This window comes from Falco punctatus, assembly GCF_963210335.1.
Source record: "Falco punctatus genome assembly, chromosome: 2".
NCBI classification, from domain to species: Eukaryota; Metazoa; Chordata; class Aves; order Falconiformes; family Falconidae; genus Falco; species Falco punctatus.
The window spans coordinates 89,958,196-89,978,840 of NC_137581.1; the positions used below are offsets into that span (position 1 = coordinate 89,958,196).

Here is a 20,645-nt window from a genome sequence, read left to right on the forward strand (position 1 = left end):
AAATATTTTGTTGAAATTTAGCCTCTACCTAAAACGACCTTGCTGAAAAAGTGCTTATAATTCTTTCCTCAGAAAGAATGCTCAGGCTTTTAAAAGAAAAAAAAAAAAATCTTTAAGTTTCATAGATGAAAAGCATTTTGTGAAAAGACCAGTTCTACTTAATTATCTATGTCTTTCTATGGAGCTAGGATGCTCCCATTCCACCACAATCACACTGCATCATAATCTTATCACGCAGCAGCTCTGGTGGTCCAGCCCCAGAATAGCTGGATTAGATTGAGTACTTCTTAGGAAAAGGAATAGGAAAACTCTTAAGAAACTTTGTAATGACACATATACCGACTATAGTATTATTTAAGAGTAAAACATTTCAAAGTGTACTTTATTTTTGTTTGAGGGACTAGTCAAATATTAAAGATCATATATTGTTTACTTATGAAGAAAATGGAACACACACAGCAGGGCAGAAAACTTTGTCATGACATACTTTATCACCCACTCTCATCTACAGAAGAATAAGTAGTGAATTTAGAAGCATTCTAGCTAGTAATTGTTCTGTTTCCAAGAAATCTGTGCTCAACAACAGGTTTTACATCGGGAATGTTTAAGTGAAAAAAACTCCTATAAAATGTCTTTAACACCAAACAGATGACTGCACACATCCAATGTGAAGTGAATTGGGTTTATGATTATCGTTGTCTTCAGAACAGTATTTTTTGCTCAGCTCTCTGCATTGGCTGAAATTAGAAAATTCCATATTCTGGCTTTTACGTCTCTGGTCACAATAGCAAAGGCACTTAGGATGACTTGGTGGAAACCAGGGTAACTTGCTACATAGCACAGGGGTTCTCATGGCTTTCCTGTGCCTTTGGAAAGGACATTGCATAAACCTAGCTAATTGTTCCATGGTTCAACAATTTAACATATCTGTGTTGTTAGTATGTGCAATTTTTCATATGCACAATCTGCACTAACTGCCACAACTTCCGTTAGAAATATTTCTAAATTATATGAGAAATTTGCAATGATCAAGAGGTATAATTGTTATTTATAAACACCTATTCCACAAAATACCTTAGTTAAGTTCATATCAAGGTTAGTGTTAGCAGTATGTGTAATACAGTCTGCTAACTGGAATGACTATTCTCTATAATTAGCTGAAGACCTTTCTGCAGCAAAGGTAAGGTGATCTCTTGGGTTTTCCTTGCCTAAGAATGGTATCGCAAAATTTAAAAATACTTTCCATGGGACCAGCTTGCCATTCAAGCTACACTAAAAGACAGTACTTCAACCAACTATTCTGTAGACATCTTTCTTGTTATTCATGCCAAATGTTTTTGCATCTCATGCACAGTCAGGCTTCATTCTACTAGTGCTTCTGATGAGAAAAACTTTTGAGCTAGGCTTGCATTGCTAATTCCACCAAGACCTTACACAAACCACAGAAGAGAGTAATTCAGTTTTGCAATCCTGATAAGCCATCCAGCAGACTGATCTGCTTTCCCCCAAGCTAAAATATACAAGACCTCCATGTGACTTCCTGGATGTAAAAGAGGCTGACTACTAAACAGTTTCAGCACAGCTTTGCAAAGTCTAAAGAGAAACCCGAAGTGCACTGTTCACAACTACTACTGCCCATGGGAGAGACAGATGGAGAGCCTGACCAGACGCCTACTAATTTAGAAGCCCACATGGCAGAGCACATCACAAAGACAGCCCTGATTCCAAAGTAGCACTGCCCCAGCAGAAAGAATGCCAGAAAAACATCTAGAAGAGAACAGCTTGAGGCTAAACTCTTTGTTAATTCGCTTCCCTACCTCAATCTTTCCCTTTTATTGAAGGCTTTTATAACCACTGTGTTTATCAATGCCAGATGCAGATAAAATGCAAGGCAGTCAGGATGGAGATTAGTGGAAAACTGGCCAAGGGTTGCTCCCTGGATTCAGTCAAGTCCTTGCGTCTTGGAACGTGACAGCTTAAATTTTTTAAAGCAGTTAAGTAATACTGAGACTGCATTTGTGTCTCCTGCAGCAGCCAGTAACTCTGCCTTCTGCCCTGGCCAGGAAGGCTCATCTTTCCGGCAGAGAACGGAGATAACATCATTTAAATGAGCTCTGTGAAGATTGCTCCACAGCAGCTCGGGGAAGTGCCACACCACTTCTGAAGACAACCCCACCTGCTCGTGATGAAGGACAAAAAGTCCAGTTTAATGCATTGTCAGTGTGTGTGGCTCTCTCAGGGCTTCATGCCTTTCCTCCTAAATGATGAGGCCACTGGTGTGTTTGAAAGCTAAGGGACAGATAAATGAATTTGCTGTCACCCTTTTTTTTTAAAGTTTGCGTCAATTTTACTTTATTTTGTCAACAACCCCAAGGAGTTTACTAGCTGACCTTCCTTAGAAGTGTTGTTACATGTCTGGAAATAAATTACTAGAGTTATCTGTTGTCTGTTAGATATCTATTGAGGGTTTTTTTGTTGTTTCTTTTTTATTATTATTCTTCTTGTAACACTTTGAAATGTGGGAGCTGGAGGGAGATAAGTGATACAGGTTTGCTGGACTGGCACAAATGTAACAGGGTCACAATTTATGACTCAGCTCATTCATGGCAGATTGTATGCTCTTGAGATGCTCGATGATTTATAGCTGATGCAAATTGTGATACTTACTGTGCCATTAGCAAAGGCATTATCTCTGTTGTGAGAACTTAGGATCAATATATGTCAGCAGAGACAGAAACAGTATTGTGAGCTTGCTGATACAAATGGGTTTGTGGAGAAGCATTCTAGGATGCCATTTGACACAGCCCTTTGAGAATTTTGAGAATAACAATTTTATTAACGAAAATCCTGAAGTCGGGTAGCTATGTCTTTTGCAATTGTTAAGTATGTAATGATGGCCAGAGTGCATTAGCACCCTCCCTCAAAAAATAATTTCGCAAGTTGCAACAAATCTGTTTACTTAAAAAACTAGCCTGTGATATGATGCTGGCAGCCATTTTCTAGATAATAACTAAGAATATGTTGAGATACTGTTTGTGATTGTGAAAATAAGTTCCCAGAATTAATTAATTTTACTCTGCAATTAAAGAAAATGCATTTTGTGGAGAAGTTCAGTACTAATCGGAGCCTTCCACCAAAGAAGAGGATCAGCACCATACATTCAGGTCACTGAGCACAGACTGGGTCCCACAGTGGATAGACAAATGTCCAAACTAAAGCTGTGGTAAGCAAGCCACTGAGTACAGTCAGCTCACAATAAATAGCCACGCAAACTATTTATTCCAGAGTCAGTTTAAAAATCATTGCTTTTTAGCTGACAACTCTAAAGATTAACTTCAGAAATAAACCATCTTTTACGGTTGCTCACCTTGCTATCCTTTCAGGAAGGACTATTTGTACGACAGCACAGCTGAAAACACCACCTGCCCTTTCTCGAATGTATTGGTTAGTCTAGAGCTGACCTTCTTTCAAAGCTCTGGAGCATTCGATATGGCATTTTGGTCCAGCTCACCCTGGAAACAGTTTATCAATCGTAAAATGCTGATCTCGCTAATGAAGGGTGCTCAGATTGCTCACTTGTAACTTTACATGCACAGCATTCACAAGCATGTAACTATTTAGGATTCTCCATAAGGCTCTTAGTAGCACCACAGTCATTGTGTTTGGCCCCTGCAACAGTTGCTTCCTAGGTTGGGGACTCCACACCTCCCTGAGAATTTGTGCCAATGTTTGGCCTCCCTAAAAGAGAAGAATTTTTTTCCTACTATTTATTTACAATTTTCATTATAGCTATTTCTTTCTGTTACCTTCCAGCACTGCACCCCCTCTGAGAGTGTTATCTCTGTTATCTCTACACTCTCCCAGTTAGATAGTTGTAGACAGCAGTAAGTTCTCCCCTTCACCTTGTCTCCTCCAGTCTGAAAAAAAACTGGTTCCCACAGCCTTGCCTTTATGTCATGTGCTCTATCCCCATGACCATATTGGCAACTGGAGCTGGGCTTGCTCCAGAAAGTCTGTATATTCCTTGTAGTGGGGAGCCCAAAACCGGGTGCAGAACTCTCAGAACAGCTTCACAAGTGCCAGACAGAGGGGAATAGTCACTTCCCTGAACCTGCTGGCTATGTTTTTACTAAAGCAGTGCAAGATGTGATTGGCCGCCTTTGCCACAAGAACACACTGCTCACCATTATTCAGCTTGCATCCATCCCCAAGATCCCTAGCTCCTTTTCTGCAAGGGAACTTGCTGATCACTCGGTCCCTGGCCCATACAGCTGCAGGAATTCTCCTTCCCCAGGCACAAGCTTTTGCACTTCCCTTTGTTGAGCTTTATGAGGATCCTATCAATGTCTTGCTCCAGTCTAGCAAGATCTCCCTCAACCCAACTTGGTGTCAACTGTGAATTTTCTGAGACTGCACACCGTCCCATTATCCAGGTGATTAAAAAAGACATTAAAGAGTCCTGTCCCAAGTATCAGTCCCTGAAGACCATCTCTAGTGACCACCAATTAGATGCACGTTGTACGATTCATTGCAATCCTTTAAGACCAGTAGTCAGACAATTTTCCATTCACCTTATTGCTTATTGTCCACCTAGGCAAACCTTATCCCACCAATTTGGCTATCAGGGTATTATGGGAAATCACACCAAAGGCTTTGCTAAAGTCAAAATATACAACATCCATTAGTCTCTCATTAAGAATTATCTGTCTCGTCACAGAAGGCCATCAGTTTTGTCAGGGACATGGAGCTGGTAACTCCATGCTGGCTGTTTCCAATCATCTTTTTGAAATTCAAGGACCTGGACAGGGCTTCCAAGAGGCCATGCTCCATAAACTTTGTCATGCCCTTCCAAAGCTGCTATAGAGCAGCCACATGGTGATGTTGGTCAACTCCCTTGGTGCTCCTAGAGATATCTATCCTATCTGGTCCATCTGGCTTGTATATGTCCATCTTTCTTAAGTGCTCCCTTATTCTGTCCTCCTCTCTTCTGGGTATTGTTGCAGTCCCTCCGACTCTGCAACCAGGTTCAAGGGCATAAGAGTTCTGAATGCAGTCTTCAGTATCAAAAAATCCAAAAAGGCGCTGACTACCTCAACCTTTTGCATGTCCTTTGTCCCTTGATCTTTATCTGTACTTAGCAGCAGGCTTACAGTTTCTTCAGTCTTCCTTTTGCAATACTGTTATAGAAGCCCTTCTTGTTGTCCTTCACATCCCTTGCTAATTTAAATTCCAGATGCCTTTCTGATATCTCTGTTTTCTTATATTACAGTAAATCAGTTAAATTCATCCCACTGGTAGGAAGAAAACTCTAAGGAAGAACTCACTGGAGCCATTTACACAAGGGAACTAGCCAAATGCATCTAAATCTTTCAAGACTTGGAAGCAGTACCCAGATGGAAAGGGATGATTTCCAGATGTCAGCCCTCCATGGAAGATTTCAAATCCTCAAAGAAAACAGCTCGTAGAAAATTCATCTTATAAAAGACATCAGAGAAAGAGAAAATTCATTGTTCTCTTTTGTTGCTGTGCTTCTCAAATACTTACCCAAACTGACTCTTGCTCTATATTTTTTAACTCACAATGCACATTAATAACCAGTTGTCTTTTAACATTCTGCCAGCATATTGTATCTACTTTCACTTGGAAAACTTCTGTTTTTTCCCCATGGGGCATTAAGATAAGCACTTTATTAATTAAGCTGCCCAGAATTGGATTCAGATGATTGGGAATGCTACCACTTCTGTCAAGTGTAAGACATCATTTTTTGGAAAGATGAAAGACAGCTCTGAAAAAAATAATAATTCAGAAATCCATGGTTGAGCACACACTCAGGGGCCAAGGCACTGTGTCCTTCAAATCCTTGCTCCCTAGGGCCTTCCTAGTAGAATCTTGATGCAAACAAAATTTTGGAAAATAATAAGGGTTATATTCCAATTTGTCCTCATAATGAAAGATGACAATGTTTCCAACATGTAAATATAAAAACCCTCAGAGAAGATAAAATGTGCTCTTGATCTTTGCTTTAAAGATTATAGTTTGCTGTCAGGCATTAGTCTTCATATTTTTGTGTGAACTATGCTGTAGCTTACAGAGGGTTCAACACATTTGCTGTTTTTGCTATCAAAAATTTGTGACATTGTTTCATTAAATACATCAGGTGTGAAAATGGCAAGAAGAGAAAACAGTGACTATCAAAGAAGGTGCTGCCTCAACTCTTTTTTCAAATGACTTTCCAGCCTGAGGTTGTCACTGTAAAGCTAGAAGAACTGATATCAGCTATCTTGCCAAAATTATCTCCTCCTGCCTTTGATGCCAAATGTTTTATCTCTTTTTCTTTTTAACTTTTTGCAATGACGCACAATGGAAGAGTTCCAGTTTCACTTCATTTTTCACTAAAACAAAGCACACGGTCACACATTTACATCTGCTACTTGCTGTATTAACACCCAAAGCCCGCCTGGCTCCTCCTTTAGCCCCTGCCTTCAGGCACATTTCTCTTTCCATGGCAGGGACCTAAGGCAGCAGGTCTCCTGTTGTATTCCAACTTAAAATGGCAAAATAGTACATTCCTTTGAAGTTGTCCATTTATACATCATCTCTTGCACTGTTGTCCATTGCCCCTATGAAATACTCTTATGGGATGCTATAACTGTTACCATCTTGATTTCCTAAACCATACTTTTTTTTTTTTAGTTCATGAAGCCTCTTCCCACATCAGCTTGAGAATCACTTTTCTGTTTCTCATTTTATGTAATATTTTGGCTGATGCTTTCCTAGTTAATGACTATCTAACCACTTCAGTCAAGGCCTGGGAGCTTTGCCTAGCAAATGAAAAGGCTTTCATCAGGGATTCATTTTAGATCTTCCTGTATTCTTGCTGCATATTTTGACTCAAAACCCACCCAGGACCTGCTTTCTAAACCCTCTCTACTTCTGTCCACCTTGCAAGAACAGCTTTTAAACTCTTTGCTTTTAAAAATCCATGAGCTCTATCATAGATTCACATCTCTGTTGTACCACATTTGTGTGTCATCTTGACATGGAGTGCAGGGCTCTTCCAGTTCCTGTACTACGTAATCAGTTAGCTAATTCTTGCCAGAATTGTCTGAAATGTGGTTTTAAAATCACCCAACTATTTTCAGGACTAAATGTTTCTTCTAAATAGTTGTATTGATATCCTCCCTCTGCACAAGCAGAATCAAGCACTTCTTCAGTGCTCTTTCAGGTGCCCTCTGACCTCCGGGAAAATTCAGCTTTGATGAGGAGACATTTAAGTGTTTCTGCTCTTTCATTTGGGGCCTATCCCACTGTACTCTTGATACCAAGGACATTTCACTCAGTCACACCAAGAGCAGGACCTGGATAGAGACCTGTCGCTTTCAATTTTACACCTGATCTGTCTTCATATGCTGCTATAACATCAGTCCAACAACCTGTTCACCAAAATGACTGTTTCCAAGTCATTTTGGCAGAAATGTTAGTCTCTGTTGTGACGGTGTGCTCCCCCTGCCCCCAGCCTGACCTTCGTTTCCCATAACCCTGCTCAGTCATCAAGCAGCAGACATCAAGGATGTGTCTGGTCACGATGGTTGCCTCTGGCTCACAGTGGATTCAGGGGGGACAGAAAACAGCACCACAGCCCAGGGCTGATTTGAGCAATGCGCCCACCTAACTACAGTGCTGGTCAACGTCCGACAAGGCAAACGTGGAAGAAACTAACTTCTGCAGCTGGTACACAAATATGACTGAGTCAATCATCTCACCCCATAAACAGCGAGCAGCCCAAGAGCCCTTTGTGCTCTCCTGGATGGCAGCAGGCTGCACAACAGGATGTCCCTTTGAGTAGAGATGGCCCTCAAGGTTACACCTGCCACAGAGATCCCTTACTCCTTGATACTGAGATACCTTGCCACAACAGATCCTCCATAAGTGACTAACAGATTGCTAAATGTTGTAAGCCTTGCTAAGATTATATCTTATATTGATTGTGCACATATAATCCTTTAGAGATAAATCATTGACCAAGTCTAGGACTAAGTTTGGATCCAGCTGCACCTAAATGCCCTTCTAGGAAGGAGTTGAGAATGCAGGGAGGTCCTCTCTGAACCTCATGACTCAATGGGAGGGTCTATCTCACAGTTTTATCTGACCTTGTCTTCTATGCAGTGGATAATCAAGTGTACCTTGTCATCAAATCTTGTTAAATCACTGTTGCATTTACCATTGAACTTTGTTAAGTCAATAATTTATAGCAATAAAATATATTGTTGCTTCATTCTTGTGAGTGAAGTGCATCACACCACCTGCAACGCCTTTAGAAAAAAGAAAATCTGATTTTTCAGAGGCATAGAATGTCATAAACAAAACGATTCCCCAAAGGATAAGAAAAGGAATTATTCTTCAGTTCATTGATTTTAAGGCCATAAGGGACCATTATGAATATCAAGTCTGAACACCTGATAAAGGCAGGCCATGGGATTTTCCACATTAATTCCTCCATTAAGGCCATACTTTGTAGTTGAACAAAGGAACAGGTTTTAGAGTGGCAGCTAATTAGATCCATTAGAAAACGCCACTTCTCTCTCCAATTGCCCCTAGTAATTTTTTTTTTTTTTAATAGATACACATAGTAATTTGAAATCTTTTAAAATGAATGTTTAACTTCCTATCAGAGCTGGACCATTTACACCTCCTAGAAGAGAACATTTGCTGTGAAGAGCACAAGTGCTCACTCAGACTTGGGAAGCAGGTACGAGAGAGATGAGTCCTGGTGAGAAAAAATATCCTGATTCCAGCTGAACACAGAGTAACCCAGGAGAACAGGAAATAAATTAGGGAACCATTATTAATAGTAAAAAAGATGATGCTAAGCTTTGAACTACAGTTCTCCATTTAACACAGAGCAGAGCAAAAGCCGCACGTACAGCGACAGCTCTGTATTCCAGACAGAAGGCACCAACTTCTCTGTGTTTGTGGTCAATACACATATCCCTATAAAAGCAGGCAGAGGGCAAGGCTGGACCTGGGCAGCCCAAGGCAGCACATGAATTCCCACATTTTTCAAGGTTTCTGTGATCTTTTGCTCACAGGGTGTGCCCGAAGGCTGTTTACTCCACTGTTTACAGGAGGTCACCCTGTATTTGCACAGTGCTGAAAGGTCCTGCGGGTGGGTGGTCTGCCGGGAGCAATGTGTGAGGCAGCAGTGCTGGTGGGGTGATGCAGGATGCAAGGCTGGAGAATAAGAGAGGAGCCTAGCCTCAGACTTCCGTGTGGGATATGCAGAAGGTGGCTGCTGAGGCAGGGAAAATGCTGCTGGTGCTTTACTTTTGGGCCCTGACTCACACACCATCAGGGAGAAGGTGTAGGTAGGAGCAGGATGTTGGAGAAATCCATCTAAAAGCTGTTAGGAGTGACAAGTGGCAAATTCCTACCCCCCTATCACTCTTTTCTTTTTTAAGGAAAGGTGTAAAGTCACACCCAGGTTTAACCAGCCATCAGTTGCTCCAGATGACACGGAGAGGTGGCTTTTCACAGCAGTGCAGCTCCGTGCTCCTTCCCTTCGCTGTGCCTGTACAGCCCAACCCAAAAGATGGCACTGGAGAGTTGCTTTGCAGCAGTGACCGTAAGTTCACAAGGAGCAAGACAAGAACATCAGACCCGAAATTTAGGGAAGGACTGCAGCAGAGCTGCTAATCTCACCTGAAAGGATGGGCTCATGTCCAGTTACAAGTATTTTCCAATTCACTGGGAAAACCATTACACTGATGGCAATTGGATTGGTGCAGCCATGGCAATCTTAAAAGCATTTTGTGTATCTTTGATTAAATGATATAGTGGTCAAAGACTGAAATTGCTTCTCTAGCAAAAACCCAGAGTGGATAGTTTTTTATTTAAAATGAGCTAATATGGCACTTTTATTTGTAAAATCACATGAAAGGAGGAAAATAAAATTGAGAGATATAAGAGAGGGAAAGCACCCCTTTGTTTTCTCTTCTGTCTGATTATCACCACACTGTTTTAAAAATCCCTTTGCTTCCCTGTGTAATCAGGTTGATTAAAATCCTCCAAAGAAACAAAACAGCTGCACAGACCTCCAAAATCACACTCCTCTCTACTGTGTGTGCATTGTATTCTTCTCAACAGCTTTGTTTTCAAATTACTCTTTTCCCTTCATTGCCTCTGAAAGCCTATTACTGGATTTATTAAAACAAAGCCGAATAAGCACGCTGAATACAGACACAGTGATTGCCTCAACACATGTTGTTCTTGCAAGGAGTACTGCGCTAGCAGGTCTGACTGCCGGCTGTTGCTGAACTGACGGCACAACAAAGGAAAACCCAGCTGAAATAATGGAAGTGTTCGCTGAAGGAAAGCTCCACGTTTTGCCCCTCTACCACGTGCTGAAAAGCTAAAATAATAATTATTAAGCTGAAGTCAGACCATGACATTTTACTTCAGCCCAGCTAGGAGGAGAAATGTTCCTATATAGTCTTTAAAGTGACCCGACACCTTTGCACTGTCTCAGGCTGGGAGCAGGTAGTGCCGCTACATGCTGCTGCTGCAAGCTGTGCCTTCCAGCGGATTAGCCCAGCAGGGGTGGCTTGGGAAAGGGCCGCGCTGCCTCCTTCCCAGGCTGCTTGGCTTTGCTTTGCCCAGCTGCAGGAGGGAGAAGGGATGAGGAGAAGCTGGTGGGCAGGCTGGAGGTAAAGCACACAGCACACGTCGCGCACTGCACGTACGCACGCTGTACGTGTGCACTGCACTTATGCATACTGCACATACATTACATATAGGCATGCTGCACACCGCCTCCCTTGTAAGCAGGGCCTGGTGCCATCGAGGCAGCTGCCACTGCTGCAGGCGAGCTGCTGGTGACAAGAGGCCAGCAGAGCCTGACACCTGGCTGTGAGATGGAGGGGAGGGAAGAGAAATGCACGAACGGTGGTGGCTGGTGAGGTGGCACACCTGTGCTTGCACCAGTCCTTGCACCAGTGCCCGTCTGAACCAAGGGGTGCCCGACAGCTAAGACAGCTCTCTCGGGGCCAAGCCCCATCCTCCTCCCCAGCTGATTTTTCACAGGCAGGTTTAACCAAACTGGGTTATACCTGCTCTGTGAGGAGGTGCGTTCCACCTGCTCCTGGAGTGGGAACTGGTGCCAGAGCCGCTGGTGACTCCTGCCTAGGCAGCATGGAGGGTGCCCTGTATCTTACCGAGCCATCCTGTGCTGCTCTCCCTGCGGTGGAGGGGGCCGTTCCTCGCTCAGCCCATCCAGCATTTTGGGTCCTCTCAAAGTGAAGGGAGGGACAAGCTGCAGGCAGAGGAAACTCTGCAGGTGCCCATGGCTGTTAACACTGCCAGAGCATGCACAAACAAGACGCAGGTGCTTTTATTGCTGGCCTCAGTCAGTATGATGGCTCAAGGTTTTCCCAACTTTTTGATTTTCACAAGAAATTTAGTTTCTTGACTGGGACAACTGATGTCTTTGTTTTGCTAGACAGTAGCATTTAAACGTGTTGGATGTAGTGCAAGGTGCACAGGGCAAGCGCTCGCTGCCTTCTTGCCGAGCAGCTTTTCCTGCCTGTGGTGGACCATCCACCTCCTCCCTGGCCACCCCGCATCTGGGCAGCACTGTCCCTGCCATGGGCACTGCCAGGTGTCCCTGTCACTCTAGTAGTATGAAAATTTTCTTTCTCATCATGGAGACAAAAATGCCTCAGTGGCATAAATAAGCCTACACTTAGTTTGACAGGACATTTCATGTTTACTTTAATAGTTAATAGAGCCTTATCTGGGAAAGTCAAGTTGAAAAAAACACTTCTCAATTCTGAAATAAAGTAACTCTTAGTGTTTAAAAAGATGATAATGCAGTACCTGCTAGATGATGAGTAAACATTATCAGCCCTATGCAAATGACAGAGGACAGGGCAGCTTTTGAAAATCCCAAAGGCTAGACATTTTTTCTGGCTAGAAGAAAACATGTGCCCAAAATAGTTTTAAAACAGTAAAGTCTATGTGTAGTTATCCAGATGCAGTAAAATGCTGACCCCACAGACGTTAATCACCCAATGAAGTCAGTGAGGTCAGAGTTTTACCCTGAGACTCTATTTTTTAAAAATAATTCATATTTCTGACATTTTTATATACACTTACATAGCACAGACTTACAGACTTCCTGTGTTGTGGCCGTGTGCGTGTGTGTGTGTATATAGCAGTACTTGTACTAATGCTTTGTAAAATCTTTTAATGATTTACAATACTCAAGATTTTCTAATTTCTCTTTATCGCCCTATTCAGAGGCCACTACATATGTTCATATGTTTGCGCACCTCTCCCCAGTGCAAACCACTGAAGTCCCGGTCTAGCAGGATGCCATAAAAGCATATGCATTAAGAGTGTGATAAAGAGCAGCCCTATTCCACAAAACATGTGGGTGCTTTTAAGACGCAGTGGTGCTGCATTGTTTTGCAGCACGGACCTAGAAAGGCAACAGTTTTTTCCTTCAAAATGCCATGATATGGAGATTGGTAGATTCATATAGCTGTTATGTGTGCTTGGGGAAAAAGAATAAAACAGATGCATAAAACTAGAAGTCAGTGGCAGAATTGCAGATGCATCCTTCTTGGGAGTTCTGGACACCCTAGAATAGGCAGATAGCCCTCCAGCCCCCTGGCCGATGGGGTGAGCTCCGAGCAGGCACAGTGCTGGGACCCCCGCTGAGCTATAACACCCACACACTTTCCAGAGAGTTACAGAGGAAGATGGGTCTCATGCACTCAGGTTTTTCTTCTAGCAGAAATGCTTTAGCAAGTTTGTAAACCATTCTCCTGGCCCAGTTTGGCAACTGCATCTTCTACAAGAGCATTTTAAAAAATGTATATCATGGCATATATTCATATATTCGTGTTTTCCTAATTGTTGTATTTAAGAAGCTAATTTTTTTCCTGATTTTACCCAAATACTTTCATAGTGTTGAAGTAAGAATACATAACATCATTTTATTTTTCAGATTCCTGTCCTGAAATCTCTGCTACTCACATTTCAGAAGGGGAGTATGTAATGTCCATATAAAACAACCAACGCTGTCATTGCTCACAGCAGCACTGGCATGTTAAACAAACTTTGTGGTAGAAAAAGTTTTAAAATCCCTTTTGAAGCATTTCCCCAAGCTTTGTTAAACAAGTCACTTTTTCACCAGTTTGATATGGATGTTGTAAAATTTCCAGAGACATTTTTAAAAATCTGTATCTAAGTTGACACCTGCAGTTAATGTATGCATCTGTGTACGTGTCTAACCTCGTACATTAAGCTGTTTCAGCTGTGGTGCTTATGGATGATTAAAATTATATCATTATATCTCTTTCTTTGATCACAAATTAGTGTAACACATTATCTTGATTCTCAGTAACGTCCAACTTTGATGTTATATTTAATAAAACATAATGCTGTGTTGGAGAATCCCTTGGGAATCTTTAATTTCTTTTCTTTTTTTAATATATATTACATTTTAAATGGGATTAAATCGCCTGATTAGCGAAGCAGGCTCTTGCTGTAGCAGATAAACCCTGAATTCCTCAGGGCGATCTATAGCCATTGTTAAAGTAGCTTTCCAATATGTGGGCAAGCTCAGCAAACCCCACGAGAGTTAAGCAAAGTATTTCCCTTGTGCTGAGGCTGGTTTCATGCTCCAGCCCCAACCTTTGCTTTGTTCATTCATCTTCCTCCACACAAACATTTGCTTTTACCCATAGAACTGTTGGTAAGGCTGTACTGTAAAGTAGGTGACAGAACTGGTGCAGGCTTTCAGAGACAAGCTCTCCCTGCCACTCCAAACCCAAAAGCCGTGTGGAGAGTTGCCTGCACAAAGCTATGGGCTTGGAGAGGCTGTGTCGCTGCAGAGCATCATTCAAAAGGTGCAGCAAGGCCAGCTTCAGCCATCATCCCCACCAGGTACAGTTGCTCCTTGCTGCTCATGGGCTTTGTGCTGCCCTGAGCTGGGCCAGCACCACTGCTTATGGACACCCAAGCAGTGCCGGGAAACTGGTCAGAGCCCAAGAAATAGGGCACTTTGCCCAGAATTGCCAAGCTGCTAATGTATAAGGCTTTGGCATGGTCCCTGTGCTCGAGCAGCCCTTGAACAAATGCTTGGTCAGGCTTGTGCAGTACGTGGTGAGGAACAGCAGCAAGCTAAGCTACCTGCAGTCACAGCACAGCTGGGAAGGCAGCAAAACTGCTCCTTGGTGCTGGCTGGGAAAAGATGTCACTGAGTTGCAGTTCAAACCTGGGCGTGGGGCTAGGGTTATCCTGTTAAAAATACTTCTGAAAAATGCTTGGAAGGAATTGAAAAGCAGGTGAGGCTACGAAGGCTGGGCGGAGACAGGAACGGAATGGGGCAAGAGGAGAAGAGCAAGGCTGATGGGCAGGTGGATCTTATCTCACCCCTGATGTGCTCCAGCAGCTTCTGGCTGGGACAGATCTGCTGCCTGCCCTCCTGCAATTTCTCCAGCATACAGTCTCATCCACAGCAGCTCATCCTATCTTCATTTTAATTGCCTCCAGCAGGTTAGTGGGGGCAAGTGAAGCTTGATAAACTCTGGCTGAGAGAGGAGGTCCTTCTTAGCCTGTCTAGCAATGAAAGTAGCCTTGAGAACGTGGGGCCATGTCATTATGTTCTTTATTACATTGGATAAAAACTATATATTACAGAAGTAACATAGTACAGTTGGGCAGTGACAGGCCAAGCAGCTTTTGCCATATTGCAAGCATAGGAAAATTCTTTATCACTTTGGCTTTTATTGGCTAACACAATTGTCTTTAAAAGTGTCATTCACATATGATGCAGGAAGAAAAATTAAAAAGTACAATAGACTGACTTGCAAAATAAAAATCCAGATTAAAAAGACATAAACATAAAAGACCTTTTAACTCACTATAGTTCTGCCTCTTGAGTTGTCAGGCTTTTAATGTTTCTTTGGAGACAGATAGATAGATAGATATAAAAAATAAAACATTGCTGTGAGATACACTTCTAAGCCTGTAATTAGCTGAATAATACTCAATGAAAAGTTATACATAAACCCACCTGATTTTTTTATAAATAATCCAAACATTTAGTGTCATGGTAACATTCCTACCTAAAGAGCGCTGAAGTCTCCCTGCACAGGCACAAGCAGAGCTTTATAATACAGCTGGGTTTTTTGGTCCTTCAGCATCCAGACCCAGCTTGGGTATTGTTTATGTACCTAAGCAGTTTACAGAAGTGAATAGCACAGCTGCCTTTTCAGAGAGCTACTCGTGTGTAAAGCTAACTCTTTCACAATGCAATCAGCAGAAATACTCACAGTGTATAAGGTGGTGTTTTAGTGTTTGCAGGGTTAGTCCAGAAAAAGAAGGAATAGAACAGAACAGAATGGAATAGAAATAGGAATAGGAACAGGAATAGGAGTAGGAACAGGAATAGGAATAGGAAAAGGAACAAGAATAGGAACAGTCACAGGAACAGAAACAGGAATAGGAATAGGAATAGGAATAGGAATAGGAATAGGAATAGGAATAGGAATAGGAATAGGAATAGGATAGAAAGTTTGCATATTTTCAGAACCCAAAGAAGGGGACATGGGACAGGAGTAGAGGTTGTTTCTTTATGTCTACACAGTAGAAAAATATCTCTTCAAATTTACACAGCTAAAAATGTTTCCTTCATACGTGATCCTTCCACTCTAGATCACTGGAAGAGAAGATTACTGAGCCAACAAGAAGAAACGTTTCACAATATTACTGGCAATTAAAAAAAAACAACAACAAAATGAAAAAAACAATCTGAAAGCTCTGAGAGAAGAATATATATGATGAAGAATGTGTTTGCATAGATGTAATAAGTGAGCTTGATAGCAACACAGCAAGGCATTGCTAGCACAGTCCCAGATAGCACAATGTGAAAACAAAGCAAGGCCAGGGAGTCTGGCAAAACACAGGCAATGGGGAAAGCCCTCACAAACCATCATTAGCTTACGGCTATCTTTGGTGACCAAGATTTAATAATGAATTTCATTACCTTCTGCTTTGGTTTCCAACTGGTACCTAAATAGCTGGCTCCAAAGTGAACTGTAAATTGCATTACCAACTGTTTGGTTTGACGTAAAAAGTGGGCAAGTGAGGCAGGCTGGGATCCTCACATGGGCATATGCAAGCCCTAAGCCCTACACTGAAAACCTGAGTCAGCAGCAAGGATTCCCCAAACTGTGATACTATCGATGAATGTGCCAGTCAGCAGCAAGGGCTTCTGGCTTTCCTGGCAGTGTATAGGTCCCCTCTCAACTGCTAAAATCAAGGTAAAAAATCTGGTCATACAGTCTCTTCCTCCCTCCTGGTGCACTGCCCCCAAGCCCTCCAGCTTCCTACTATCCTCCCAGACCAGGACCTGGCCCCCTGACTGCTGCAGGATATGTCCTAGCAAAGATGAAACAGATTTGCAGCAGTTCCTCTGCTGTTTGGAATATGCACGCCACAGTTCAAAAATCCCTGGTATTAAACTTGAAAGACCTGAGCCTAGCAAGGAGCAGTAAGAGTGAAATTTAAGGCAGCAAACATCAGGCATTTTAGAAGAAATTGCTATCCAGTACAAAGAAACAACCCCATAAACCACAGAATGACAGAATCTGTCCCACTGGAAAACAGCCATGAGAGATGAGCCCTTGCAAATGCATCTCTGATCTCAGAGATAAAATTAGAAAACTTAAAGCTGTCTCTTGAGAAACCAGCTTTGCATTGTCCAGTAATTTATAAAGTTTAGTTTAGATAAGTGTTTGAGTTGATGACCTGACTTTTCTGAGGACAACGACCATACTGGTACTACCTTTAACAGGCCCTGAACTTTGTGCTGTTGATCCAAAGCAGCCAACATCATCATGTCAGTGGTCGTATGAGCACAGGAATTAATTCAGCTCAGTACTCAACGTACTAGGGAACTTTCCCCTTAGCAGGCAAACGGTATCACTTTCCTCAAGACCCACACCTATTTGTTTGAGGAAAGTGTCTATGAAAATACTGCCATCACAGTTTATGTGAAAAGTATCTCCATGAAAAAAATGTAGTAGTTGCAATTCAAATGACAAACTGTAATCCACAGAACTCAGGAATAGACCTGGCTTGAAGGAAGCAAAAATGCTTTTCCTCTTAAGAAAACTTTTACTTTTTCAGGGAAAATTTGACGAAAGAGTGTCCTGGTCCCAAAAAAATAGTATTTTCTTTCTAAGAAGTGGAACAGTGCCTTGAATTCAGGAGGGTCTGCTTCCTTCCCTCTGGAAGGGAGCTTGAGGGCCTGTCTCCTTCCATAAATTATGTTTCCATGATGTTCCCCTTCTTTACAAAGAAACATAAGATACTAACCCCATTTGCAAAAACTTGGCTTCAGTTGAACCTTCCTCCACCTTGACTGTTGGACAATATTTCACCAATCCTTGTAAAAAAAGTTTATCTTACATTTCTATACTGGTAAAATAAAATTTAAGCAAATAGAAGAATTTATATATTTGTGTGTGTGTGTATATATATATGAAAGTATTATACACACAGAGACATATATAGATTTGCAGTAATTAAATCAGTGTAAAGAAACTCTCCACTTGAAACAAATGAATGCACAAGGTATAAATAAATACCAGTTAAATACATATCTTTCTGTTGGGGAAGAAAGGGTTGTTTTGTTCCCCCTGCCCCCAGTAATAGTTATGTGTTAAAGTTTTTCTGCTGCAATAAAATGTGGGGGTTTATGAATATTGTCAGAAATAAAATTAAAAAACTCAACTGTCCTGCATGTATACTGTATTTAAACGTACTCTACTCCTGCATTACTCTTTTTATCCAGACAAGTCAAATGGTACCGGAACTCTGTTTTTCAGTCCCATATTCTTCTTTCCTTAAAATCACAAATCACTCTGCCCTGTCCAGAACATGAGGACCAACATGCACACTACTTACATTCCTCTGTTAATCCCAGACACTAAGAAATCTCTAAATTAAAAATGGTATAGTATTTGAGGCTTTAAAATAAATGTAGATGAAGCAAAAGGCAAAGATCAACTCTTGGGAAAATAAACTGCCCACACTGTGAACAGGAATAAGTACTGTAATATTTCTGAGTTTCATGGTGCTGGGAATTCCCTCTGCAAGCCTCTGCTTTCACCATACATTGATTTTTATCATAAGCTGTTCTAAAATTAGAAGAGGCCACGATCTGACAAGTATCCTTTCTGTTCAGTCGTAGCAGATGGAAACCATGAGGTGCTTTCTCAGCTTGAAACTGTTCCAAAATTTAAGGCACTAATTTGACATATTAAACCGAATTTTTATAAAGTCTTACGTCTTTACATCATGCAACATCATTTATAGCATGCGGGGCAGTGATAGTTTAAGTTATGAAACGCTGTATCACAAAGCAGATCAGGCCTGGTTTTGTAGCAGGTCTCATGAATTTCTTCATCCAGAAAGGATAAATTTTGTGTGGAAGAATTCTGCGTAGCACCCCTGCAGAGCAATAGATTAAAACCGGATTTTAGCTTTTACCTCTTACTCAACTATAAATCAGGAACTAGGATTGATAATGGCAGCTGTCCATCAACAGCAATGCAACTGCAGATGAGAATTAGTAGTTTTATGATTAAAAGGAGTTCCTTTTTTTAATTATTATTATTATTATTAAAGAATACCTATCCTCTTCTATTTTAAGTGTTTCTAGGCTCTGAATAGAGAGTAATTAGATCCATGTAGGTCATCAGCATGGATAAGGAAGATGCATTTGAAGTAACAGCTCTCTAGATTGCAGAACTTTATTCTGAAACTCTATCCCGTGGGCTTGAGCTCAGGTGCAGCATTTCACCTTGCAGATCCCTCTTGACAGAAGACCTGGAAGGGATGTCTACCACAGTCGGCAGGATTCTGCCCCTCGGTTCATCGTTGTATTTGCTGGGCAATTGAAAGCTTTACGGAACTCTTCAAAGTTGCTCATGGCACCGATAACTCTGCAAAGAGAAAAGTGACTGACATGCACATTGTCTTCTGTTAAACACTACAGACCCGTAAGTGTTTCAGTGTGTTCATCTCAGGTTGAATTTTCAGGCTTTCCATGTCATTTTTCCACAAATAAAACCAAAAAGCTCAGGAGAAGCACTTCCAGTTAAAGTTAATGTGAAGACAATCTTGTTTCATTTGGTGCTTTAAGAAGCATTTAACTTTGCTAGAAACTCAACAGAAAACGATTTCATTTTGTGGATACCATGTGATTTAGAATGATTCTCTAATCTGACCCTTGGCAGCAAAGGTGGAAGATCAGCCGTAGCCTTGCACAGTGGAATCCTCCCAGCACCTGCCAAACAGCTGCAGGCCAGCAGGCAGGCAGAGGTAAGCACACACTGTGGTTGTGCTGGAAGTGGTTTGATTTTGCTCATACCAGCCAAATACTTGCAACAGCACCCTCTGCCCACCCCCCCACCCACACCCACACCCCTTCCCACCCCACAAATGCTGGCTCCCTGGGACTTTTCAGCCTGAAGCCCTGGGGGACAAGCACAGACTCTCTTCTTGGCCAGCTCAGCCTTACACCTGTGAGCATCTCAACTCCTCTGATATTTTGGAAATATGTTTTCTGAGGCTTCTGCCCTGACCAGCTCCCAAGCTCTCTCTTGCTTCCATCACAGGTGGTGTGATACTGACAGAATAGCACATCCCTGCCTCACACGAGCTAGGCAATGTGTCTGCATCGCTGACTGGCACTTTCGGGCATAGGGGAAGAGCTTGCTCTTTGTTTGCAGCCATCCTTGGCTCTTGCTTCCATGTCTGTATTATTTCATGCTGTTAGAAATTATTATTTTACCATTGCTAGATTGGGGTTGTGGTGTTTGCAGATTTTTTCTATGCTTTTAAGCATCTTGGAATTTACTAACCTGAAATTTGCAATGGTATTAAAGTAAACAGCATCCTGAGTTAAAAGCAGAAAAGTATCTACTGAGATATTAATTGTATGCCTTTTCACCCTCTTTGTTATGCAGTGGGAAGTCATTTTTCTCCACTGCAGACAATCAGCTTCTCAGCATAGCTCAGCATGGTAGAAAACATTCTTATTACATTGATTAGACTTTCTGTGAGTAAGAAAATTTGCAGTCAGCTGGTGCAAAAATGTATAAAGGTCAGTTTTGTAGGGAGAATTACAAAATTAGGTTAGCTTTCAAATAAGATATACAGCTTTACTGTAAAAACGTTGCAAATACGTATTCAGGGACTGGAACAGTAACAGCTGGTCATGCAGAACTGCTGCTGAAGGTGGTGGGAGTTCTGCCTGCCATGTGAGGGATTTCACTCGGAAACCAGCATTCAAAAATAGCACTGACAATTAAGATCTGGAAATCTGTCAATTAAAAATAAATAAATAAATAATAATAATAAAAAAAAATAAATTTCACTTAGCCAGTGAAATACCTTTATGTGTCTATGCATGTGACTTTTCTACCCATGGTTTGATATCACCACACCTTAACTGTGGAATCAGAGTGGGCTGTCTGGATTTCAACCCATTGAACTACAGTAGAGATGTCTTCCCTTGAACGGGTCACCCTGGGCTCCACTGGCAGTCAATAGAAAGATGCACTTGCAGA

At 41.8% G+C, this 20,645-nt stretch overlaps 1 protein-coding gene across 2 annotated transcripts in view; it reads right to left on the reverse strand.

Moving 5' to 3' along the window:
- Positions 1 to 447: 447 nt before the first annotated feature.
- PHEX (phosphate regulating endopeptidase X-linked) overlaps positions 448 to 20,645 on the reverse strand; it is a 134,623-nt gene continuing 114,425 nt past the window's right edge. Inside the window, exons 22-23 of one of the 2 annotated variants that reach the window (XM_080377574.1) lie at positions 18,875 to 19,016; positions 448 to 18,522 (exon numbers count right to left, since the gene is read on the reverse strand). In XM_080377574.1, coding sequence (XP_080233700.1) covers positions 18,914 to 19,016 — 103 coding nt within the window. In that variant the 3' untranslated portion in view covers positions 448 to 18,522; positions 18,875 to 18,913. Of the gene's footprint in view, positions 19,017 to 20,645 lie in introns of both variants that reach the window. The other variant, XM_080377573.1, reaches the window with a different exon arrangement.